We start from the raw sequence: 25,290 nt of genomic DNA on the forward strand, positions 1-25,290 counted from the left end.
TCTCCTCCCCACTACCACCACCCACTACCCTACCTCCGCGCGCGCTTCTTCTCATCCTGAAACCGCCGGGAAGAAAGGGAGATCGCGGCGGGGACGCGGCCCCGCGCCGGGGAGAGCCTTCCCGGAGCTCCCAGCCCGCCCGGCCGGCCCGGACCGGGTCTTGGTGGCGCGGAGGGCGGCCCGGGACAGCCGCAGCCTCCCGGCCCAGCAGAGCGCGCAGCAGCCGCTCTGCATCCCCCTACCCCAGTAGCTTAGGGGTCTCCTTGGACGCGCCAAGCGACCTCCTCCCCTAGCCGGAAAGCCTGCATCCCCCGGGCCTCCTGGAGGTTCCCAGGTCAAAACTCCGGAGCGCGCTTTTCCGCCTCAGCGCCCGGACCTGCAGCGCCAGACACTCCCCACGCGGTCCGCACTCGCTCCGGGTCGCTGCTCCGGGGGACTCCGAGCACCCCCCACTTTTTTATTTCTCTCTTCTTCTTCCTTCCCTCCCTCACTTCTTCCCCTTTCTTTCCGTTTCTTTCTCTCTCGCCTTCCCCTCTTTCTTTTTCTGTTTCTTCCTTTCCTTTCTCCTTTCTCTTTTCCTTGAAAATGTCCCCTCTGAAGGCAATGCACACTCATTGGCGATATAACAGAATTAAAAGCAACCCAAGGTAACTCCCCGTGAGTGCGCCCTTGTCCCTCTCTGTCCCTCTCCCTCACACTTGTAAACACGCATTTTGGAAACAAGGTCGGGGTGCTGTTGGCCTTTTGTAGCCTGCCAGTAACTTGTTACTCCCAAGGCACACCCTCTTTCCTGTACCCTTCTTTCTGTGTCCACAAATAAGCTTGAATGGCCGCACGGCACTCTAATGGATGACCAGCAGGGGTCCATGGGTGGGCATCCCAGGTGTTAGTGGGGGTGAGCAGCCTGCGGGCGCAGCTCTGTACCCCGTTACCCCGGCTAGTAACGTATCTTAAAGTGAACAGCTCGGAAGAGAAGTACGCACACCTTTAAAGAGGTCTGTTTCGCCACGTTTTGCTGAGCCGCCTTCAGGAAGCAACTTGCCTGTAACTTTTATTGTTTTGTATTTTCCCGCTGCTCCCTCTCTCTACCTTTATCTTTAAGTGAAAAATTACAAAGACAATAGTTGAATCCATCCTCCATATTAAATTTTAAATACAGGAGAACACAGAGCAGAAAATGCAAGCCTCCCTCAGAGCAGGAGTTTTCAGACTGTAAATCAGGGCCCAGCAGGGGGGCATGAAATCAATTTATCAGATCAAGTCAAGCATTTGGGAGAATGAAACAGAATAAACACTGTAAGAATAGCAGTGTGCTTTTCACCTAGGGTAGCTGGGGTTTCCTGCAACTTTGGCTTCAGTTATACATATAATGTGTGAGTGTGTGCGTGTGTGCATATGTGTATGTGGGAGTGTAGGTGTGAGCATGTGTGTGTGTGTGTGTGTACCAGGTGGTTGAAATGAAGCATATTTCTCCTGAGGGATCAAAAATGTTTGCAAGCCACCACCTGATCATCAGCACTCCTCCCCCGACCAGGACAGCCCCTGCTGACTGCTGGCTGTGTTTCTCTCCAGATTCTATTTTACATATTTACCGTCGGATATGTCGTATTCTCAGATGAGGAAAAGCGCATTCTCAGACATATTTTCCCTAATTGGGATCATGTCACATAGTGTTTGATGACACCACACACACACATATACGTATTCTGTTCTTGTGCGGTTCCTGTCCTGGCCCCCTCACCTGTTAATCCGTCTAATCTGAGCAGGTCTGCACCTGTAGGCTAACTTATGCCTGGCACCATCCAGATGGCTGAGGCCCCTTGAGGAATGCTGGGGTCGGTGGGGAGCAGGGTGAGGAGACAGCTGTGGCTGTTGTTGCAGTCACCATCATCCTCACAATTTGCATCTTTTCAAGGTCCTGTGTGGGCTTAGCAGATGGTTCCGTTTTGAGCAAGGGGGGGGGGGCATTAGAAGAGTTCACAGAAAAGGTCTTATTTGCCCCTTGAAGGCACAAGTGGCTCCCTCAGACAGCATAGATAGAAGGACGGGCATCCCTGGTAGAGGGCACTGCCAGCGCAAAGCCTGGAGGCCTGAAGGCGTTCATCGTGCTCGGAAAACAAGGAGTCCCCAGTATGGCTGCAAAGCAGGAGGGTGGCAAGGCCAGTGAAGAGGAGGAGGGGCAGAAAATAGTCCGGTAGCTTGGGAGGGGCCGTAGGCACCAGCCTGCAACTCTGCTGAGCCTTTGGGGACAGGAGCCTCAGACAGGAAAGTGGGGCAGGCAGTCAGATGGGGAGGAGCCGTGGGAGGCCTGAGGATGGGGCCGGGGGCACATTCATGCACCCAGCCCTGAGGGGAGTGGACAGGTGCACTTTCAGGACTCAGGCTGGCATCTCCACCTTCCACCCAGCAACTCTCCTCTGGGAACTTACCTGGAGGGATTAACCAAACCGGTGAGCAAAGGGGTAAAGAGGTACCCGGAGGTCCATGGCTCCTCCTATCCACCTGCAGGGGAGCAAGAAGACTAGGCAGTCTCACTGGAATGCTTGCTCCAGGGCCCAGGTGCCAGGCAAGTGCGCTATCAGGACGGCCTGACCTGGTCATCCTGACGCTCCTCTTAGATGACTATGATCACTCACCCCATTTCATTGATGAAGACACTGAGGCTCCGCATGTCTGGAGTGAGCCAGGCAAGGCATCATGGGCTGACCTGGGTTCCCCCAAAAGTCATGTTGAAGTTCTAACTGATGTTTCCTCAGAACTCGGCTTTATTTGGAGATAGGGCCTGGAAAGAGCTAAGCATGTTAAAATGAGGTCATCAGGGTGGGCCCCGACCCAGTATGACTGGTGTCCCTGTAAGAAGAGATCAGCATGCAGACACAGAGGAAAGGCCATCTAAAGACGCAGTAAGAAGGCGGCCATCTGCAAGCCAAGACAGGCCTCAGTAGAAACCATCCCAGCTGACATCTTGGGCTTGGGTTTCCAGCCTCCAGAATTGTAAGAAAATTAATTTCTTTTGTTCAAACCACCCACCTGTGGTGTATTGCTGTAACAGCCCAGCAAACCAATACACAAGGTAGTGGACTAGAAAGTGGTTTGACCATAGGCCCCTCTGACCCCAGCGTCGGGGGGTTTCACTTTGGGTCCCCAGCATCCCTTCCAGAGGCTAAAACAACTCAGGACGCTGAGATTTTGCACTCTAGGGTGACAGGAAAATGCAGCTTATAGGACAGCAGGTCTGAACTGGGGCAGTGAGCGTGCATGCTTTCTTTTAAGTATCTGCAGAGACACTCACACACATACAGCTCTAGAAAAATCTACCCAAGGTATTGACAGGAGTTGTCTTTGTGTGGGTGGGATGATGAGCGTTTTCTTACTTTCTTCTTGTTGCCTCGCCATAGCCTGTGATTTTTCTGTAGTGAATGTGTAGAAAAATAAAAAGAGAAACAGCAAAAACAGTGGCCTTGGTAAGTGGAAGCCTGGAGGTGGGGAGGCCAAGGCATGAGGCAGACACAGGTTTCGGCTGGAGATGGTGAGTTCTGGGCTAGGCTTAGGGCAGGAGATGGGGGACAGGCTGGGGAAAGGGGAGGAGGACAGGGTGGTGCTGTGACAGTGAAGGGCTTGGAGGCACTTGGGGGATGGCAGGGGTAGGGCTGCTGAATAAAGTACAGGACACCCAATTAAATCTGAATTTCAGATAAACAATCAATCCAAATGTTTTTGGTGTAAGCATATACCATGCAATATCTGGGACACACTTGTGCTAAACAATGATTTGTTGTTTATCTAAAATTAACATTCAATGAGACAGTCTGGGTTTTGTTATTGTTGTTGTTGTTGTTGTTGTTATATTTATTTTTCTAAATATAACAACCCTCATGGAGGAAGAGTGGACAATAGCAAATCTGAGGGCCTGGGAGGAGCAGTCTCAGAGCTCAAAGGACAGGTGAGAATTAAGCCATGGTCACTGAGGGCTTCAGTTCCATCTCTCAGAAATGGCTGGTTGCCTGTGGCCAGACAGAGGCCCCAGACTCTCCAGAGACTGAAAATCTGACGACCTGGGGCAAAGCACGGCCAGCTACGGACGCGCGGACTCAGTGCAAAATGAAAACGTGGGGTCCCCGTTCAAAAGGCAGGGGAGGGTGCCATTAAAGGCACCAAATATAATGCCGCTCCCTTCTCACATGGCACCTCAACTCGCATGGTGTTCACCTGCTACTTAATTCATTATAAATAAGGAAAAAGTAACATTTTAAATTATGTGTTAGTCTGGGTTATCCAGAGAAACGGAGCTAATAGGAGATGGATGGATGGATGGATGGATGGATGGATGGATGGATGGACGGACAAACAAATGATAGATAGATAGATAGGCAGACTGATTGATTGACTGATTGATTGATTTCAAATTACTGCAAGGAATTGGCTCATAAATATGACCCCAAAAGCACAGTTAACAAAAGCAAAACTAGGCAAAGGAGACTGCATCAAACTAAAAGGCAAAAGAAACAATCAACAGGGAAGCAACCTAAGGAACGGGAGAAAATACGTGCAAACCGTACATCTGATGAGGGGTTTATCTCCAAAGCATGAAAGAAACACAAACAAGTCAACAGCCAGAAAACAATCCCAATTAAAGAAAAGGCAAAGGTTGAAGGTGGTGGCTCACCTGTGATTCCAGCTTTGGGAGACTGAGGTAGGGGGATTGCTTGAGGTCAGGAGTTCAAGATCAGCCTGGGCAACATGGCAAGACCCCATCTTTAAAGCAAAAAATACGTTTAATGAGCAAAGGACCTGAATAGAGACCTTTCAAAAAAGAAAAACATACGGACCACCGAGAGATACAGCTGACCCTTGAACAATACGGGTTTGAATTGCAAAGGTCCACTTATCCACAGATTATTTTCAAATAAACACAAGTAGAAAACACAGCATTTGCAGGATGTGAGACCTGTGCATACAGAGGGCCAACTGGATTTTTTGTATATGTGGGTTCCATGAGGCCAACTGAGGAACATCAGTACGCTCAGATTTTGTAAACCCACAACTCCTGGAGCCAATCCCCTGAGTGCAGAGGGACGAGCTTATGTGAAAAAAATGCCCAGCATCAGTCATCCTCAGGAAAATGCAAATTGAAACCACAATGAGCTGTCCCCTCACACCTGTCATCACGGATGTCAAACACGAAAAGAGATGACAGGTATCGGTCAGAATATGGAGAGAAGATCACCCTTGCAACACTGTTGGTGGGAATGTAAACTGGTGCAGCCGACATAGAAAAGAGTACAGAGGTTCCTCGAAAAACTGAACATTGAACTAGCTTGTAATCCAGCAATTCCACTTCCAGGTGTATATCCAAAGGGATGAATCCAGTACTCCACAAACAGCTTTGCGCTCCAGTTCACCGCAGCACTATTCGCAACAGCCAAGATAGAGGACCAACCTGCGCCTCCGTCACTGAACACATGGATAAAGAAAACATGATGCTTGCATGTAATGGAAGATTATTCCGCCATAAAAAAATGAAATCCTGTCATTTTTGAAAGCATGGACGAACCTAGAAGACATCATGTTAAGTGAATTAAACCAGACGCAGGAAGACAAATACTCCACAACCTCGCTTCTGTGTGGAATCTAAAACAGGTGAGCTCATCGAAGCAGAGGGCAGAAGGGTAGTTGCCAGGGGCTGAGGGTGGTGGAGAAATGGGCAGATGTTTGCTTGTCCCTGGGCTGGGCACCATAAAGGCAGCTGTGGACGCTCGCCACCACAGTGCACCCGTGCTCAGGTAGGTCACGGCCAGGGCTGGGCAGAAGAAGGTACCAGGGAGAGGTAGCTGTGTGTGCAAAGGCCAAGAAATGGCAAAACAGGTCATTCAGTCAAAGATGCAATGCAGGTACGTGCCTGTGTGTGACATGTGTGTTATCTGTGTTCATGTGTGTAATGTGCAAGTGTCTGCGCATGTGTGTATGCTTTTGTGCATGTGTGTCTGCATGTGTTCACATGTGAGGATGTGTAATGTCTAACATGTACATGTCTGTGCACGTGTGAGCATGTATGACAAGTATACATATAATGTCATCACTCTCTATAGCCTTGCTGAGTCCCTGATGCCCACCAGGCCTTTCCCTGTCCCCAGTGCCATCCTAACAGAGCAGTCAGGATAGCTGGAGAAACAGAAATCAACAGCACAGAAAGCCTGGGAGGTGGAAACACCAAGGAGGGAGGTCAGGGAGGGCTTCCTGGAGGTGATGAATCACGAAGAAAAATTGGGAGAAGAACCGCAGGCAGGAAGAAATGACATGTATGAAGCCTTGGCAGTGAGGAGCATCCTAGCAGGTATGGGCAATGGCAGTGAAGCCCACGAGGCCAGGGAGGAAGAGGGTGAAGACAAAAGGTGAGGCTGGAAGACACTGTATGGAGTTGACCTGTTACCTTAAAGGCCCTGGGGAGAGATGGGAAAGTGCCATGCAGGTAAGAAGAGGGGCCAGAGGGAGGGTATCTGTGCTGAGAGGCTGCTGTTACATCATCATGGCCTAATCACCTGAAGGAAGATGCTGGATTCTAGCTCAATCCTGGTCACAGCCCTGTGTTCTCTGGCCTGAACTTCCTCCCCCACTTATTGCTGGGCCCAATCACGCTGCTCTGGGCAGAGCTCGGGCTGCCAAACAGAGCAGTAAGGGCAGCATCAGACTCCTGCTCCACGTGCACGGCAGTGAGGGCAGCGCCAGGCTCCTGCTCCACGTGCACGGCAGTGAGGGCAGCGCCAGGCTCCTGCTCCACCTGCACAGCAGTGAGGCCAGCGCCAGGCTCTGTCTCCATATCCACAGCAGTGAGGGCAGCGCCAGGCTCTGTCTCCATATCCACAGCAGTGAGGCCAGCGCCAGGCTCTGTCTCCATATCCACAGCAGTGAGGCCAGCGCCAGGCTCTGTCTCCATATCCACAGCAGTGAGGGCAGCGCCAGGCTCTGTCTCCATATCCACAGCAGTGAGGCCAGCGCCAGGCTCTGTCTCCATATCCACAGCAGTGAGGGCAGCGCCAGGCTCTGTCTCCATATCCACAGCAGTGAGGGCAGCGCCAGGCTCTGTCTCCATATCCACAGCAGTGAGGCCAGCGCCAGGCTCTGTCTCCATATCCACAGCAGTGAGGGCAGCGCCAGGCTCTGTCTCCATATCCACAGCAGTGAGGGCAGCGCCAGGCTCTGTCTCCATATCCACAGCAGTGAGGCCAGCGCCAGGCTCTGTCTCCATATCCACAGCAGTGAGGCCAGCGCCGGGCTCTGTCTCCATATCCACAGCAGTGAGGCCAGCGCCAGGCTCTGTCTCCATATCCACAGCAGTGAGGCCAGCGCCAGGCTCTGTCTCCATATCCACAGCAGTGAGGGCAGTGCCAGGCTCCTGCTCCATGTGTACTGCAGGTCCCAGCCCCCCTAGCACCTTCCCTAGAGAAAGCACTTGAGCCCTCTCTAACCATCCCTGCCTGTGACTGCACCCCAACCTTCACAGCCAGATGGCTGTGGTCTGGGGACCCGTCCTCCTCTAAGGGCAATGCAGAACCAGAAACCACAAAGCACTGTTCTTGTGTGGAATACACTGAAGCCCCAGAGAAGAGTCCACTTAAAAGTTCCCCTGATTGCAGGAGCTTGCATACTGTTGGTCTTCCCAGATTTATCTCTAAATCCAATGCAATTCCACACAAAATCCCAAGAGGGTTGTTTACAAGTGTATCCCAGCATTCACAGGGAAGAGCAGGACCAAGTGTAGACTGGAGAAATTTTGGAGAGGAAACAACTGGAGAGAAATTATGCACCCATTCCTTCTTTTGACAAATATTTAATCAAGGCCTAAAATGAGCCAGTCATGATTCCTGCCCCACAGGAAACAGAACCAGCAAAGTCCCACCCAAATGGAGCTCACACTCAGCTTAGGGGAGAACAATAATAAACAGATAAGCTTTGGGCAGTAATAATAAATCAACATCAAATAGTTTAAAAGTGCTATGAAGAAAGATAAGGTCAGTGCTTTTGTTACCTATTCACATGCAATGGATCACCCCGAAACATAGTGGCTGAAAACAATAGCACTTGTTATCTTCTGGAGGCTGACAGGGCTCTGCTGGGCGGTTCTTGCCTGAGCTTTCTCTCGAAGTTGCAGTTGGATGGCTGCTGGGCTGGTGTCATCTGGAGGGCTTCACATTTCTGGTGGCTGTGGCCAGCTGTCAGCTGGGAACTCCCTAGGCCTGAAGCTGGAATACCCACATGGCATCTCTCCAGGTGACCTGGCTTCCTGCCCACAGGTCAGCTTGCCCTCTGTGTGAGCAACCCAAGACAGTCCATGAGTGACATTGTGACGACTAAGCCTCAGAAGTTAGAGCGTCATTTTGGAAAATTCCATTTGTCCGGGCAGTCAGAGGGATCTGCCTGGCTCCAGGGAGGGGACATGGACGCCCATTTGATAGAAGGAGTGCCACGGTCACACTGTGGAAGAGCATGAGGAACAGGACAGACAGTGGCTTCCACATTTGGAAAAAACATTCTGCCAAGTCCAGCATAAGGGAACAGAGAGGCTTAGAGTCAGAATGAGGGGGCCCAGCACCACACAGGATAGACAGGGAGACCACAGGACAGAGCCGAGCCCACAGAGAGGCTCGTCAGCATGTGGGAGCACAGTGTGCAATGGGGGGTGGGGCTGTCTGCCATCAGTGGGAATGGAGGGCTGCTCCATAAATCTCGCTGGGACCAGTGAGGAGAGAAACACAGTGGAGGAATCCCACGCAATCCTCAGAAATAAGTAGCCGGTGGATGAAGACCTGAATATGAACACAAACTGCTCTAACTCCTGGAAAAATACATAGAAGAATATCTGCAAGCTGCAGCAAGATACCACCTCACACCCCTTGAGAGGCTACTACGGTCCTCACAGAGGCAGAGGACAAGTGTTGGGGAGGATGTGGAGAAACCGAAACCCTGTGCACTGTCTGGTAAGAATTAAAATGGTGCCATAGAAAACAGTATGGAGGCTCCTCAGAAAACTAAAAGTAGAATTACCATATGATCCAGCAATTCTACTTCTGGGTATATACCCAAGAGAATTGAAAGCAGGGTTTTGAAGAGAGATGTGTACACTCACGCTCAGAGCAGCATTGTTCACAGTAGCTTAATGTGGGAGCGAACAGATACGGTTTGAGTGTCCTGCCCAAATCTCATGATGAACTGTGATCCCAATGCTGGAGGTGGGGGCTGGTGGGAGGAGTTTGGGTCATGGGCTGGATCCTTCATGGTTGGGTGATACCCTTGCGATAGGGGGTGAGTTCTCATGAGATCTGGTTGTTACAAAATGTGGCATCCCCCACCCCTCACTCTCCTGCTCCTGCTTTCGCTATGTGAAATGCTTGCTGCTGGTTCACCTCCACCCACGAGTAAAAGCTTTCTGAGGCCTCCCCAGAAACAGATCCTGGCACTATGCTTTCTGTACAGCCTGAAGAACCAGGAGCCAATTAAACCTTTTTTCTTATAAATTACCTAGTCTCAGGTATTTCTTCATAGCAATGCAAGAACGGCCTAGCACACAACCCAAGTGTCCATTGACTGGTGAGTGGATAAACAAAATGTGGTCTATCCATACAGTGGAATATTATTAAGCCATGAAAAGGAAGAAAATCCTGACACAGACTACAACGTAGATGACTCTTGAAGATGTTATGCTGAGTGAAATTAACCAGACACAAAAGGACAAATACAGTATGATTCTACTTATATGAGGTACTTAGGGTAGTCCAATTCACAGGAACAGAAGGTAGAATGGTGGTTGCTACGGGTGGGGGCAGAGAGAGAAGGGAGAGAGGACAGTGGTTTAATGGGTGTGGAGTTTCAGTTCCGTAAGATGAAGACAGTTCTGGGGATTCTCAATTTACCACAATTGATAAGTATATATATATATACTTATTATATATATAATAAATTGTGTATGCATATAAAAAATTGTATGTGCATATACAATTTTTAAAAATAATATATTCATGGTCTTACACAATTTTAGGATAGGGAAAATTTTCCTATTTAAAACAGAAAAAAAGCACTCCCAAAGGAAATATTGCTATATGACCTAATTGACATTTTCTCTGCAACAGAAGATGCTATCACAAAGCTGGGACAGGCACTGGTATTTACCCTGTCCCTGCAGGCCCGTGGTCACCTCTGCAGCCTGCTCTCTAGCCTGGGAGGCAGGTGGCCGTATGGACTCTCCAGCCGCAGCTCTCTTCCATGGGCCCCGTGGGAGGGCTTGGGACATGGCCAGCAGGAGCCCAGGCAGGAGGCTGCGAGGCTGAGAAGGGCAAGGTGAGGAATCTTAGTCCCAGGTGCCTCCGACAGCATCATGTGGGCGTGCCTAAGACCAGCTGGAGAGCTTTCTGCACGCCGCTCGGTCTCCCTCCAGACCTGGGGATGGCAGCGCTGTGGCCAGGTGCCTGCCGGGGATCTGCAGCAGCCCTGTTGGTTTCTCTGAACCTTTGCCATTAGTCCCTTGTTGAACTCTCCTCAAATACTCTATCTGAGGGTGCCGGTGGTTTCCCTGTTTGTTAGAAAAGGATAAGGCCACCACTGGAAGCATATTCCCGGCACACATAAGCCACGGAAGGATATGCAGCTGGCCCCTTGTATCCAGATAGTTCTGCATCCTCAGGGTCAGTCGGCTGAGAATCAAAAATACATTTTTAATAAATAATAATAATAGGCCGGGTGCAGTGGCTCACACCTGTAATCCCAGCACTTTGGGAGGCTGAGGCAGGCAGAACACCTAAGGTCGGGAGTTCAAGACCAGCCTGGCCAACGTGGTGAAACCCCGTATCTACTAAAAATACAAAAATTAGCCAGGCGTGGTGGCAGGCGCCTGTAGTCCCAGCTACTTGGGAGGCTGAGGCAGGAGAATGCTTGAGCCAAGGAGGCGGAGGTTGCAGTGAGCCAGGATCACCCCACTGCACTCCAGCCTGGGGAACAGAGTGAGATGCCATTGCCTAATATTTAACGACTACTCACACAGCATTTACACTGTGTTGTCTATTACAATCTAGAGAGGGTTAAAAGCCTAGGAGGGATGTGCAGAGGTCATAGCAGATATCATGCCCCTTTAGACCAGGGACTTGAACATCTGTGGATGTCAGTATCTGTGGGAGGCCCGGAGTCAATCCCCCGGGATACCAGGGATGTCCGCACACAGGGAATGCCTTCCACACAGTAGAAAGACAGACAGAGCGAAATTACCCAAGGTGGAAAACGGAGTGACCCGCAAACGGGCCACCTGCCTTCTGCACTCAGTAAAGATGTCCCGTCCTCTTCCCCAGAACCTATTAATGCCCCCGCGTATGACAAAAGGGGGCCACCTGCCTTCCGCACTCAGCAAAGATGTCCTGTCCTCTTCCCCAGAAGCTATTAATGTGTTACCGCATATCGCAAAAGGGGGCCGCCTTCCTTCCACACTCAGCAAAGATGTCCCATCCTCTTCCCCAGAAGCTATTAATGTGCTACCGCATATGGCAAAAGGGGGCCACCTGCCTTCCACACTCAGCAAAGATGTCCCATCCTCTTCCCCAGAACCTATTAATGTGTTACTGCGTATGGCAAAAGGGGGCCACCTGCCTTCCGCAATCAGCAAAGATGTCCCGTCCTCTTCCCCAGAAGCTATTAATGTGTTACTGCGTATGGCAAAAGGGGGCCACCTGCCTTCCACAATCAGCAAAGATGTCCCGTCCTCTTCCCCAGAAGCTATTAATGTGTTACCGCGTATGGCAAAAGGGGGCCACCTGCCTTCCACAATCAGCAAAGATGTCCCGTCCTCTTCCCCAGAAGCTATTAATGTGTTACCGCATATGGCAAAAGGGGGCCACCTTCCTTCCACACTCAGCAAAGATGTCCCATCCTCTTCCCCAGAACCTATTAATGTGTTACCGTGTATGGCAAAAGGGGGCCACCTGCCTTCCACACTCAGCAAAGCTGTCCCGTCCTCTTCCCCAGAACCTATTAATGCCCCCACGTATGGCAAAAGGGGGCCACCTGCCTTCCGCACTCAGCAAAGATGTCCTGTCCTCTTCCGCAGAACCTATTAATGCGTTACCTCGTATCGCAAAAGGGGGCCACCTGCCTTCCACACTCAGCAAAGATGTCCTGTCCTCTTCCGCAGAACCTATTAATGCGTTACCTCGTATCGCAAAAGGGGGCCACCTGCCTTCCACACTCAGCAAAGATGTCCCGTCCTCTTCCCCAGAAGCTATTCATGTGTTACTGCATATCGCAAAAGGGACTTCGCCAATGTGATGAAGTGGACTTTGAGATGCGGCAAGGATCCCTGATGACCTGGGTGGGCTGAGGGTCACCACAGAAGTCTCAATGGCAGAGGACAGAGATTTTAAAACACTGCACTGCTGGCTTTGAAGACGGAGGAAGGAGGCATGAGCCAAGGAAAGAAGGCGTTCGAGAAGCTGGGAGCGGAGAAGAAACAGATTCTTTCCTAAAGTCTTCAGGAGGGTGCAGCCCTGCTGACACCTTGACTTAGCCCCATGAGACCCATGTCAGACCTCTGGCCTCCAGAACTGACAGCACCCATGCTGCTTTAAGCCACTACGTTGTACTGATTTGTCTCAGCAGCAACAGGAAACTCATACACCTTCACTAAGAATCACAGAGAAACAAAAATGACAATGGCAAACATTCCACACCCAACAGCGGAAACTGAAGAGTCCAAGACATGGAGAAGCTGGGGTGCAGGACAGCCTCACTTGGGAGACTCGCCTGAGAGAACAGCCTAACAGCATGCCAGGACACTGGAAGCGTCCACACCCAGGACTTGGCGAAGCTCCTCTGAGCCCCGTATCCCAGTGTGAGGGCTGGTCCTCAGGGATGGCCCCCAGTAGCCACGCGTGGGTGGGCCCCTCCCACATTGGTGCTGGGTGAGCTTGTGATTTGCTTTAACCAGAGGAAGGCACAGCCCGGGTGTCTGGGTCCAGGCCACAAGGAGGCCTGGCAGTTTCTGCTTTTATACTTCTGGGGCCCAGAGCCCCCATGAATGGGCCAGCTACTCTGCTGGAATGGCCACGGGGAGAGGGTGAGAGGCCCAGCCATCCCAGTGTCATCCTGAGCATCCCACTCTAGCCACCATCTGACTGTGAGTGACACCAGCAGAACAGTCCACTGAGCCCAGTTAAGCCACAAAAGCAGGAGAAATAATAACACGTTGCTTTAAGCCACTGAGTTCTGGGCAGTTTGAAAGCAAAGAATCTGGACCAGGGACCTTCCCCAGAAGCACAAGGAGAAGCCCCCCCACTGGCAAGGCCCTGGAATGACCTGCAAGGGGGGTGGGCATAGGTGTTCACCTATGATCTACAGAGCAGTGGACTTCTCACAGTAGCTAGGATGAAGGAGCTGGATCAACACATCCCAACCTGGGTGAGGCTCGAAGGTATCACGTGGCTATTGTATGACTCCATTGATATGAAATTTCCAGCAGAGAGAAATCCACAGAGACAGAAAGCAGATAGGTGGTTGTCTGAAGGGGATAGGTGGTCGGGGGGCCAGTGTGCTGCTTAATTGCAGGACGTCTCCTTTGGGGGTGCCAGAAATCTTTCAGAACTAGATAGAGGCCGTGGTCACACAGCGTTGTGAATGCACTGGATGCCTCTCAAGCATATGCTTTAGAATGGTTAATTCTATGTTGTGTGAATGTTACCTCAATAAAAGAGTATTATGTGGAGTGGAAAAAGCAAGAGGATATGTGCAAACTGATGTGAGAGAAAAAGCACATAAATAATCAGATGTGTTTATGGATATCCACAGTAAATACATAAAAACATCGACAGCAATGACAAGCAATGGAGGCAGCAAACCACCACCACGGCACGTGTATACCTGTGTAACAAGCCAGCAGTCTGCACACGCTCCCCAGAACTTAAAGTGTAATAAATAAATTTTTTAAGAAAACATCTATAGGAAAGGTGGCAATCAACCTCAAAAGAGTGTCTCATGCGGGGAGCGAGAGGGGAATGAGTTCTGAAGGAGAACGGGGTGACGGCAAGGGAGGGCGTTCCGGCCATATCAAATGTTTATTTCCTGTTTAAAAAACAAAAGCAAACGTCGCTCTGCATTGAAACTGAGTAGTGGGCATGGACGGGTTACACTTTTCTGTATGTTTGAAACATATCATCATTTAGCATAAAAGACAGAGCCCAATCCCAACGCCCTGCCCTCCCAAAAAGGAGGTGCCCCAGTGCTGGCGCGCTGTCAGGGTTCTCTGAGAGGCCCTTCTGGCTCGGAGTAGTGCACATGGCCAAGGTCAGGGCAGTCAGGCGCAGAGGAGCTCACCCCAGGAAAAGCTGGCACATGGTGCTTTCTGCAGCTGCCCCCCCGCCCCAGGTGAATCTGCACAGCAACACTCTAAAGAAGGCCTGATTATAACTCCCATTTTACATATGGGGAAACTAAGTCAAAGGCCACTACATGACCCAGCTGGCAAGAGACAGAGCTGGGATTCCACCCCAGGCAGCTGAGCTCCCAAGGGCAGGCCTGACTGCATTTACTACCCTGCCTAGCACCCTGGACACTGTCCTGCTGAGTCCAAGTGATTTCACACATTTGCCTGGGCTGCACCTGAAGTCCTGAGGGCTGGCACTTCCTTTTCAGAATATGTGCCGCCCTCACCAACCCACTGCCAGTGAGCCTTGCTTCTACAAGCTTGCAGCACCCACCCTCGGATGAATCAAAGGAAAAGGAAATAAAAGGTGAACCCCACAACCCCTGGGAGCCCCCAGATAGGGCCTGAGGGCTTTGAAATTGGCTTGATAATCACCTTTGACCCTAGACCAGACACCTCCCCGCCGTGACACCTGGGGTACCTTGCACTCAGTATCACCCACAGACATGTCCAAGGAGGGCTTCAAGCCACTCCTCTGACCCTGGTGGAGAGCCACTGAGCTGTGAGCCTGGGAAGCCCCTGACACAACTGCACAAGCTCCAAGTAGAAAGGGCAGGGACAAGCAGCTACTGTCTCACCAGGCCTCAGTTGTCCTCCCCTGTGAATGGGGGTTGGTCCTACCCACCTCACTGGGTGTGTAAGGACTGAATGAGCTGCTGCCTGCAAAATGGTCCCAGGGCATACATGGCAGCCAGTCTTGATGTTTCTAGATGTCACCATGACTGATCAGGAGAGGCCTAGGCTGGGTGTGGGTGAAGCACGTGCTCTCAGTTTTGCAGCCACCGTCAGTGTGCTGAGCTCCTTCCCTACTAGATTCAGTGTTCACATCTGTGCAAGGGGTGAATAGACAGCCTGGAGCCAGAAGAGCTGCCCAGGCCCCGCCCTGAGGCTGAAAGCCCTTTCCCTCTTCCTAGGCCAGCTGGGATCCCTGGAGAGGCTGATGTTCCTGGAGCCCCTGTCCCCTCTGCTGTGATCCCCAGCAGAGCCTCATGGGCAATCCCCTCAGCTGGCTCTGACTGAGGCCCCTGGATGTCCCCCAGCAAATGCCTACGGAGCCCTGGGAGGCAGGATGCCTTCAACAGGGTGTCCATAGGGCTCCCATTCCAGGGAGCTGCAGAGGTGGGACTGAAGCTCAGGGCTATGTCGAAGACTTCAGGAAGCCGAAGTCTTTCTCCCTCCTAAGGAAAGGGTACAGTCACCACTGCACTCAGGTTCTGGGGCCAGGTTGCCAAGGTCGAATTTTGTGCTACCACTTATGAACTGTGTGAGCAAGGAGACTTGTTCTGCTGTGCCTGGGTCCATATTTGTAAAACAGGGGACAATAGTGGCACTGATATCCTCTGTGCCTGGCACATAGTGCTGGACAGGCAGCGATCACTGCCACTGTGCTGCTGGGGTCACAACCCATGCACACCCCCTCTTCCTCCACTCCAGATGACTCCCAGGTCCTCTCCAGGAGTCTCAGTTTGAACAACATGGCCCAGTTCTAGAAGCTTCCAGATGTCAGAGGTGTTTGCAATTGCCAGGACACATCTTAGAAAATAACCTGTTTACAGAAGGAGTCTTCTTTTAATCACCTTGCAGTCTTTTTCTTCAACTTTTAGGTCCAGGGGTACATGTGCAGGTTTGTTACATAGATAAACTTGTGTCACGGAGGTTTGTTGTACAGATTACTTTACCCAGATGTTAAGCTAGTATCCAATAGTGATTTTTCCCGATCCTCTCCCTCCTCCCACCCTCCACCCTCTGAGAGTACCCGGCGTGTGTTGTTCTCCTCTATGTGTCCATGTGTTCTCAGCATTTAGCTCCCACTTATAAATGAGAACATGCAGCATTTGGTTTTCTGTTCCTGTGTTAGCTTGCTAAGGGTAATGGCCTCCAGCTCCAAGTTCTTTGCATGTCCCTGCAAAGAACATGATCTCATTCTTTTTCTATGGCTGCATAGTATTCCATGGTGTCTAAGTAGCCCGTTTTCTTTATCCAGTCTATCACTGATGGGCATTTAGGTTGAGTCCATGTCTTTGCTATGGTGAGTAGTGCTGCTATGAACATATGTGTGCATGTGTCTTTATTACAGAACAATTTCTACTTCTTAGGGTACGGACCCAGTAGCAGGACCGCTTGATGGAATGGTATTTGTTTTCAGGTCTTTGAGGAATTGCCTCACTTTCTTCCACAACGGTCAAACTAATTTACCCTCCCAGCAACACTTCCATTTTCTCTGTAACCTCACCAGCATCTGTTATTTTTTTACTTTTTAAGAATGGTTGCCAGGCACAGTGGCTCATGCCTATAATCCCAGCACTTTGGGAGGCTTAGGCAGGTGGATCACGAGGTCAGGAGATCAAGACCAGCCTGGTCAACATAGTGAAACCCCATCTCTACTAAAAATACAAAAATTAGCAGGGTGTGGCAGTGCACCTGTAGTCCCAGCTACTCGGGAGGCTGAGGCAGGAGACCTGATGGAACCCAGGAGGCACAGGTTGCAGTGAGCTGAGATTATGCCACTGCACTCCAACCTGGACAACAGAGTGACTGTGTCTCAAAAGAAAAAAAACAAGAATGGTCACTCTGACTGGTGTAAGATAGCATCTCATTGTGGCTTTGGTTTGCATTTCTCTAAAGATCAGTGCTGTTGAGCTTTTTTTCATATGACTGTTGGTTGCATGCATTCGTCTTTTGAAAAGTGTCTGTTCATGTCGTTTGCCCACTTTTAATGGGGTTGGTTGGTTGTGTTTCTTGTAAATCTGTTTAAGTATAGATGCTGGATATTAGACCTTTGTTGCATGGTTTGCATAAATTTGCTCCCATCCTGTAGTTGTCTGTTCACTCTGCTGAGTTTCCTTTGCTGTGCAGAAGCTCTTTAATTCGATCCCATGTGTCAATTTTTGCTTTTGTTGCAATTGCTTTTGGCATCTTCATCATGAAATCTTTGCCCATCCCTGGGTCCTGAATGGTACTGCCTGGGCTGTCCACCAGGACTTTTATAGTTTTGAGTTTTACATTTAGGACTTCAATCCATCTTGAGTTAATTTTTGTGTATGATAGAAGGAAGGGGTCCAGTTTCAATCTTCTGCATATGGCTAGCCAGTCATCCCAGAAACATTAATTGAATAGGGAGTCCTTTGCTTTTCACCAGGTTTGTTGAAGATCAGATAGTTGTAGGTGTGAAATCCAGTCTCTATTCTATTCCATTGGTCTGTGTGTCTGTTTTTGTAGCAGTAAACATGTTACATTCTTTCAATTATTGTCCAGCCCACCTGAGAAGGAAAAGCAGCCAGTGGCTATCAGGAAGAGGGAGCTCAGCACTGTTCCCAGAGTTGTAAATTGTCTTTGGATGCCTAAGTAAAAAGAGGCTTACAGAGAAGTATGCCCAAGACCCTCATCTTACAGGGGATGCCTGATGTCTGGATACTGTGAAGACAGGGCCACCCAGCAATCAGTGGTTGGAGACAGGATGCAATGCCCACTCCAGCCTTCTCCTGCTCCATCCCTGCAGCCCCCGGCTGGCAGCAGAGGTGAGCAGCAGCACTTGCAAGAGAAAAATTATAAATAAGTGGGATGTTCTAAATCACACAGAGGCGGGAAGAAAGCAGAGCAGTCACCCGGGGGCTGTGTCACTCAGAGTCTGGCATGCTTCAAGCCTGATACGAGTGGAAAGAGGTTTTCCGCAATGCTGGGCTGGAACCATCCCTGCAACTTTCCTTCTCCTCTTGGAGGGAAAAGGGCTTTTCTTTACCTAACGACTTTCTTTCCACAGCCATAATTTGGGTGAATGTACTTCCCTTCAACTTCCCTTCAATGCACGTCAGCCTGTGGGCTTCTGGGGCTCCTTACACCTTGTGCCACATAGCAAGGAGGGGAGCATCTGATCAGGTGGCCAGCTGCAGAGAGCACAGGGTCCCGGGCAAGACAGTGGACTCCAAGCCCTGCCCTCAAGGTGGCCGGCTCTCGGCAGTCTGGTGGCACTAGTTTCATCTGGAACGTCTCAAGGCCAAACTGGTTCTTCCCATGTGTCCTGGGTCCCTGCTCCGTACCAGGCCCAAGGTCAGGATGCCGGACACCAGCAAGTCAGGCTGGAGGAAAAACCTCCCTTAGACAGCAGTGCACAGAGAGAGGCCTGTCAGAGTGGTCTCCACCTGGGATCCAGGCGGGCCAACACTGGACGGCTTTGCCCCATGAGGCAGTGAGGGAAAAACCTCCCTTAGACAGTAGTGCACAGAGAGGCCTCAGTCAGAGTGGTCTCCACCTGGGATCCAAGCGGGCCAACACTGGATGGCTTTGCCCCATGAGACAGTGAGGGAAAAAGTCTCAGAGATGTGGAAGGAATAGGGCAGGCAAGAAATGGAGCCTCCTGCCATAGGGAGTTTGGGGGACAGGGATTTTGGCAGAACAGAAGATGCAAGTCATGCGGATCTAGCTTGTTCAGAGCCCAGACCTGGCACCTGCCCGCTAAGGTGACTGAACATTTGTGGGAGAGAATGCAGGCAGCAGGCTGCAAAGAGTAAGTGCTCGTGGAAGGCCGGCTGCTATCACCATGGTGGAGGGCCTGCCTCGGCTGCTCAGCAAGATGTCCTGCCAAACCCATTCAAAGGCTCACTCTGGGCTGGGCACAGTGGCTCATATCTGTAATCCCAGCACTTTGGGAGGCCAAGGCAGGAGGATTGCTTGAGCCCAGGAGTTGGAGGCCAGCCTGGGCAACAAAGTGAGACCCCATCTCCATAAAAAATCAAAAAATTAGCCAGATGTGGTGATGCACACCTGTAGTCCCAGCTGCTTGGGAGGCTGAGACAGGAGGATTGCTTAAGCCCAGAAGATCAAGGCTACAGTGATCATGCCACTGCACTCCAGCCTGGGCAAAAAGAAAAAAAAGGCTCACTCTGACTGCAGCAGGAATCTATCTGTGGCACGTGACAGGTGTCTTCACTGAGGCCCATGTATCCAGTCACCACCTGGCAATCTAACAGAAACAGAGTCAGGGAGCACTAGAATGCCAAGAACCACGGAAACAGTATAAGACTTACAGGGTCTAGGAATATAGGGGTTCCCCAGGACAGGGGATCCAGAGGATCAGTGGGAGGCCCTGGACTGACAACCTCTGCCAACAAGGGAGGACCTGAGCCCTCCCAAAGCTGGGAGAACCTGCAGCTGAGGGCTAAGGCTTTGGGAACTAGGAGCCACCACTCCCATCCCAAACCTGGGCTAGTCAGCAGACCCACCCCCATCCTCCAAACAGCCCTCCTCTGAGGCTGGGGTGACTTTCAGCTGCCTACCTGTGGCTTCTTGTTTTTGAAAATTCAGAAACAGCTCCTGGAGCCTGTAGCAGACAAAGAATTCTGATTACTTACATGTAAGTGGATCTAAGATGTGGAGTTCAGAACCTTGAAGAGTTTCCCTTTCACGCAGAGCAGACTCTGCAAGGACACCACAGCCCCCGCATTTCTGAGCACACGGCCCCCATGCTCAGGTGTGGTCCCAGCATCACACGCGGACACACACACAGGCTACATGCAGACGAGCAAGCACAGACGACACACGGGCCAGGTGTGCAGAGTCAGGCACACACACACCTCTCCCACACACGTGCACACACCTGCATGCCCGCACACAAGCTGGCACACCCGCACACACCACACACACACCCAGCCCCTTTTACTCAAAGCCACAGCCTTCCACGCTCAGGTCCCGCGCCTACCTCTTCTCTCCTTCCTCCCCAGCTTTTTGGAACAGAGCCTGGGGCAGCTGGGTGAGGGTGCTGGGCCCTGAGTTAGCAAACTGAATCCTCACCTGAGACGACCGAGAGTGTCCAGAGCTCGGGATGGGGTGGGGTGGGGGACGCTCCTTCCTTGAAGTCGAGGCAAAAATGCTGTGATACCCTTAGAACCAGCGCCAGTTCTGACCACTTCTCCCGGAATCTGATAACTTGGCTCAGGAAGCTTCACCCATCATTCCACCCGTCCATCCAAAAACCACAGTCCATGCCTCCGTCCCTCCTCGCTACCCAATCCAAAGTCCAATGGGCTGCAGCACACATCTCGGCGACCCCTCAGTCCGGGCTGGGCCCAAGGACGGCCGTGGCAGGTCCCCCAGCCTCGGTGACCCCTTAGCTGGAAGCTCGGGGAGCCCTGCAGTGGCTGGACTGGGCCGCGGCTCAGCCAGGTGTGCCGATCCGAGCGTCTGTGCATTCCTACGCGGGTCGATAAGGAAACGGGATTCCTTTCACATAAATATGATTTGCACATCTTGGGGACGCCGTCTGTGCAGCAAACCCTTTCTTCCCCAAGGCTGGAGGGCGGCGCCGAGGAGCGAGCAGGGGTGGCGCGGGCAGGCACCCGCGTTCCCCGAGGAGAAACATTTTTATAACTTCCGGAAATACGATCGAGCTGTCAAAGCTCATGAACTCCGCTGGTAAATTGTGAAACAGACGTCTCCGTTCCGTTCCGTTCCGAGCCGCAGAAAACGTGACAGCTGTTATCCATTAGGGTGGTTCCTGCCTCGAGCGCCGGCTGCCTCGGATTCCAACGGCTTTCCTGGCGGCTGTGGGCACCTTGGGATGTGGGCCTTGGCCCCGCGTCCTGCTCCCGGACTCCTCCGAGCTGGCGCCGTCCACCCGCTGGGCGCGAGATGGCAGCAGCCTCTCCGCCGAGGCCTGCAGACCATGCGCCCTGCGCGAAGGAAGAGGCCTCACACTCCGCACCCTCGGGGCGGGGAAAAGGTCTCAGGGCGGGGAAAAGGTCTCAGGGAGGGGAAAAGGTCTCAGGGCGCCCTCCGTCTCATTGGCCGCGGTTGGGCCACGTGACTCTCCACAGCCAATCGCCTGCCAGCACGGTAGGTGGCTGCTGATTGGCCTGGATTCCAGGCGGGCAGTCGCCATTGCAAACACTTCCGGGGGCGTCTAGTGCGGTCCATTCCCCGAAGCTGTGTCGTAAGCCGGACATTTTAATGGAACTGGCTTTCATTTTACCCAGCACTGCCTGCCTGCCTGCCTGTATGCCTGCCCGCCTGCATGCCCGCCCGCCTTCTTCCTTCCCTCCTCCTTCCCTCCCTCCCTGAGCCCCCTTTCCTATAGGAAACCACCACATTCAGTGTGGAGAAGGGGCCAGTCCCAGCCCCGACACAGGACAGGGAAAGCCCAAGGTGCAGAAAGCCAAGACAGAGAGGCACAGAGACCCGGAAGATGGAAAAAGACAGAGTCCCTGTAATAGTAATACCCTGAGCTCCTGGACTCAGCAGTACCTGAGGCCAGAGCCGTATATGGAATCCCTCATTGTTTTTGCCTAAACTCATCTGAGTTGTGTGTCTGTCATTTGCGACAGTCCATGACATATGCTGTGGCTCTGCGTAGTCAATAGACATTTATCGAGTGCCCGTTCGTTGTATGCCGAGGCCCATGGTGGACACTGAGGCAGACCAATGAGCAAGACCCACTTTGCCCCATGCAAGTAATTACATCCCTCTCCTCTTTCAGTGGCAGATACTAACCACTCTGTCACCACTCCGTGCCAAAAATTATTCTTGACAGTTTTGATACATTTTCTTACTTGTTAGAGCAGCGCAGGTAGACTGCCGCCTAGACCCCTCAGCTTGGAGTCCAGTCGGGTAAAGACGCAGATGTGTCAATCCACAGTGGGAGAGCCTTGCTCACAACAGAGCCGTTGACATCTCTGTAGGGCTGGTCAGCAGGGACGGTCTCAGAGTGAGACCAGTGTTGATGCATGGCCGAGAGGTGTCCAGGGGATTACAGGGGCAGCCATCAGCCCCAAGCAGAGAAAGAGAAGACCAGAAATGGGAAATGCTGCAGAAAATCTATGATAATCTTGTAAAATCTGCATAGTCTCAGCTACAGGCAGACACACATATGACTATGTGCACAGTCTGCATATGCAGAGAAAATAGATGGAAAGAAATGCAACAAAGTCCTCACTGGGTTCTTCCTAGTGAGTGGAACTGCAGGTCACTTTCATTTCCTTTTCTAGGCTCTTCTGTATTTCCCAAGTGTTCTGTTACAGTTTTTAGAATACGTAAAGCAGCTGGGACCCACAGCACAGGGCAACACCTTGGACAGCACTGGAGACCCTCTAGGGACACCTTTTATTCCAGCCACAACTGCAGTCATGAGCTGCACATGAGCCTCCACTCACCTGCGGTTGGGGACACCTGACAGGCCATCAGGAGCCCCCTTGTCTCGCCTCCTGCCCCTCCACCGAGGGTCTTCTCCATAGAAACCCACTTTGCATTACACGTGTCAACCAAAGTTTCTTCCCAGCACAACAGAACAGAGGTGGGGACGCCTGCTCCCTCTCACATCGGGGTGGAGGATCCTAAGATATGGCCACAGCCTCCCAGAGAACTCTGTGGGCCAAGCAGCCAGTGCCCACAGTGAGGGCTCCCCTCCCTCCTCTGTTTCTCCTGTGATGTCCACTATGCCCCCGGCCACTTCCCAAATAAAGCTGCCCTCAAGCTCAACCTCAGGCTCTGCCTTGGGTGTTCCTGCTCAAGGGACGGACCCCTGGCATCCTATCACATGCCAGTGTCATCCTAGCTTCTCTGCACAGCTGTGTCCAGGAGTCCCTGAAGCCAGCTCAATAGAAAAGAAACCTCCCCATCCTCCTGGGTAACAGGAAGTTATCTTGTGTCCAGAAAAGGTCATCAGAGGATTGTTCCACAGCTGCCTGTGCCAAGGCAGGTGTGGAGATGGGGTGGGGCAGGTGAACAAGGCCTGGACTCAGTCCTAGAGCAGTTCTCCAGCTGGGGAGGGGTCAGAAGTCTTCCTGTCCACAGCAGAGGTGCAGCAGGTATGACTCGGCCCCTGGTTGCATGGGTGAACTCTGCCCACGGGGAGGTGTCCGAGTTGACCCACAAAAGTGAGTGAGCAGGACGGCACCCCAGAGAGGAGCGACATTCAGGGCAAAGGCCTGCGCAGGGTAGTGGGGCTGCCAGGGCCTGCCTCTGCCCTGCTCTAAGAACAGCAGACCTGCTACCTTTGGGCTGGAGACACAAGGTGGCTGCCTGGAGACCTGGGCTTAAACTTCACGACAAAGACTTTGGACGTTTCCCGAAAGCAACAGGAGCCAAAAACAGGGCTGGAGGAGTTCGAGGCAGGAGGATCCATGGGGTTCAAAAGAATCCATAGGGATTATCCAGATTTGGGGGGCCAGGCACTGGGCTCGGTAATGTGGCTGCTTTAAGTAATGGGGATTTGCCGTTTTCCAAGAACGCTAATACGATAGATGCTCTGGAAGCTAAAACCGTTCTCTACGCTGTCTAATCGTGCTTTGATGATGCCAAAGGCCTTGGAGGCTCGAGCAGCGTTTCAGGACGGCTGTAAATACCCATTGTTCCCATACAGTGAGCTGCGGAGAAAAACATGCGTGTTGTCGGGGCTTTGTTGGCGGTGCTAGTTGCTTAGATGCAGATGAATGCTCTACCACTCTGAGGGGTTGAGGGCAGGATTTAGAGGCGGCAGGGCTGGCTGGGGTTTCCTTCCAGCGCTTGCCAGCTATGGAGCCATGGGGAAGCCCTGTCATTCCTGAGGCTGACGCTGGGCTGGAGTGCTGACTGGCACCCCCACTCCCTTATTGATGTGTGACCTCAGATGACCCCAGCACCCCAGGCCTCAGTGGCTGCTTCTGTAGAATGGGAACACCAGTCCCAATGAAAGCCCCTGTCTCTAGAGAGGGGACATGAAAGAAAACCGTTGTCCTTGTAAAAAGCCAGGGTGATGCATTCTCCAGCTGTGTTATCCATATGTCTTGCAGGACGCCACTGGGGTTCTCTGGGACACCTTCACCGCTGCTGCCACCACCTCAGACCTGGACCTAAATCCCTTCCCAGCCCTAAGGCAATATCGTAGATGGCACACTGCCCACCTGCCTGCCTGCCTTTCTTCCTTCCATCCTTTTATTTTTTTCTTTTTTTCACCTCAGTTGCAGAAGGTGTCGTTAACCCAATGCCTCAGCTCACAGCTCACTGGCATTACTGGTGCAGGAGCAGCCCCCGGCTCACTGCTTGGAGCCCCTTCCCCCTCCTTCCCTACAAGGGGTGGCCCTGCCCACGTGTCTGATGTGCTGGGTAGTAGCTCCGTCGTGCAGAAGCAGCGCTGGGTAGTAGCTCCATGCTCTTCCCTGCACTTCTCCGCTCAGCTGGCTATTTCTCACGTCCCTCGGGTTGCTGTGTCTGTTTGGTCCTGGCTGCTGCTCAGTTTCCAAGGGGCACATCCGCCACCTCTCACCCCCGACTCCCACCCCCAGCAGCACCTCCAAGAGGGGCATCCTGGTACATGCCCCTCACCATTAGAATACTTCCAGGAAAGGACCCCTGCACGCAGGGTGGGTACAGGGGGTACTCACCTTGCGTCTCTGCAGAATGGCTGTGCCCGTCTATGCACGTTCGAACAGAGACTCAGAGCGGGCCAAATCCCACATCCCCACCAGTGCTGGCCTTCCTCTTGTAAAAGTGACACTTGTGATTGTGACAGAAGTAATCATTATTCTAGCTCACATTTGGGAGGCTTACCGTGTGCCAGGAACCCGTGTCATCAGCATCCTCAGCACCACAGCCCCCAAAGGGAAGCGTGCTCCTCACCGCCATTGACAGCTGGGGAAATGAAGCCTTGGAGAGGTTATGGGCCTCGTTCAGTGCTTCCAACCCCTTTCTCTCTGCACTCCCATGTTCCCAAGTCAGAGAAAATGACTGCGGGGAGGAGAGACCTTGCCCAACCAAGGCCACAAGCGGAACTGGCCCCATAGCTGGTACATCTGCTGGCTGCCAGCCTTTCCCAACCATTTTGCTGTTTCTCAGAGCACATGGCCCAGACCTGGTGGGGGCGGAGGTGGTGA

General features: G+C 52.0%; 1 protein-coding gene across 3 annotated transcripts; it reads right to left on the reverse strand.

Moving 5' to 3' along the window:
• Window positions 1–1,011: 1,011 nt before the first annotated feature.
• Window positions 1,012–21,172, reverse strand: LOC128928878 (uncharacterized). 3 transcript variants are annotated; one of them, XM_078336012.1, is made up of 3 exons: window positions 20,240–21,172; window positions 19,726–19,769; window positions 1,012–8,304 (listed from the first exon to the last, which is right to left on the reverse strand). In XM_078336012.1, the coding sequence occupies exon 3, from the start codon at window positions 7,400–7,402 to the stop codon at window positions 6,575–6,577; it is 828 nt and encodes a 275-aa protein (XP_078192138.1). In that variant the 5' UTR covers window positions 7,403–8,304; window positions 19,726–19,769; window positions 20,240–21,172; the 3' UTR covers window positions 1,012–6,574. The 3 variants fall into 3 exon arrangements, 2 of the variants coding, with proteins under 2 accessions (XP_078192138.1, XP_078192139.1); XR_008474613.2 differs by lacking the exon at window positions 1,012–8,304 and adding an exon at window positions 10,003–19,412; XM_078336013.1 differs by having other exon boundaries at window positions 19,726–21,172.
• Window positions 21,173–25,290: the final 4,118 nt, after the last annotated feature.

This window comes from Callithrix jacchus, chromosome 8, assembly GCF_049354715.1.
Source record: "Callithrix jacchus isolate 240 chromosome 8, calJac240_pri, whole genome shotgun sequence".
NCBI lineage: Eukaryota > Metazoa > Chordata > Mammalia > Primates > Cebidae > Callithrix > Callithrix jacchus.

What these genes read in the sequence shown, in the direction of transcription:
- LOC128928878 (XM_078336012.1), bottom strand. Translation starts at nt 7,402, where the DNA reads ATGGAGCAGGAGCCTGGCACTGCCCTCACTGCTGTGGATATGGAGACA.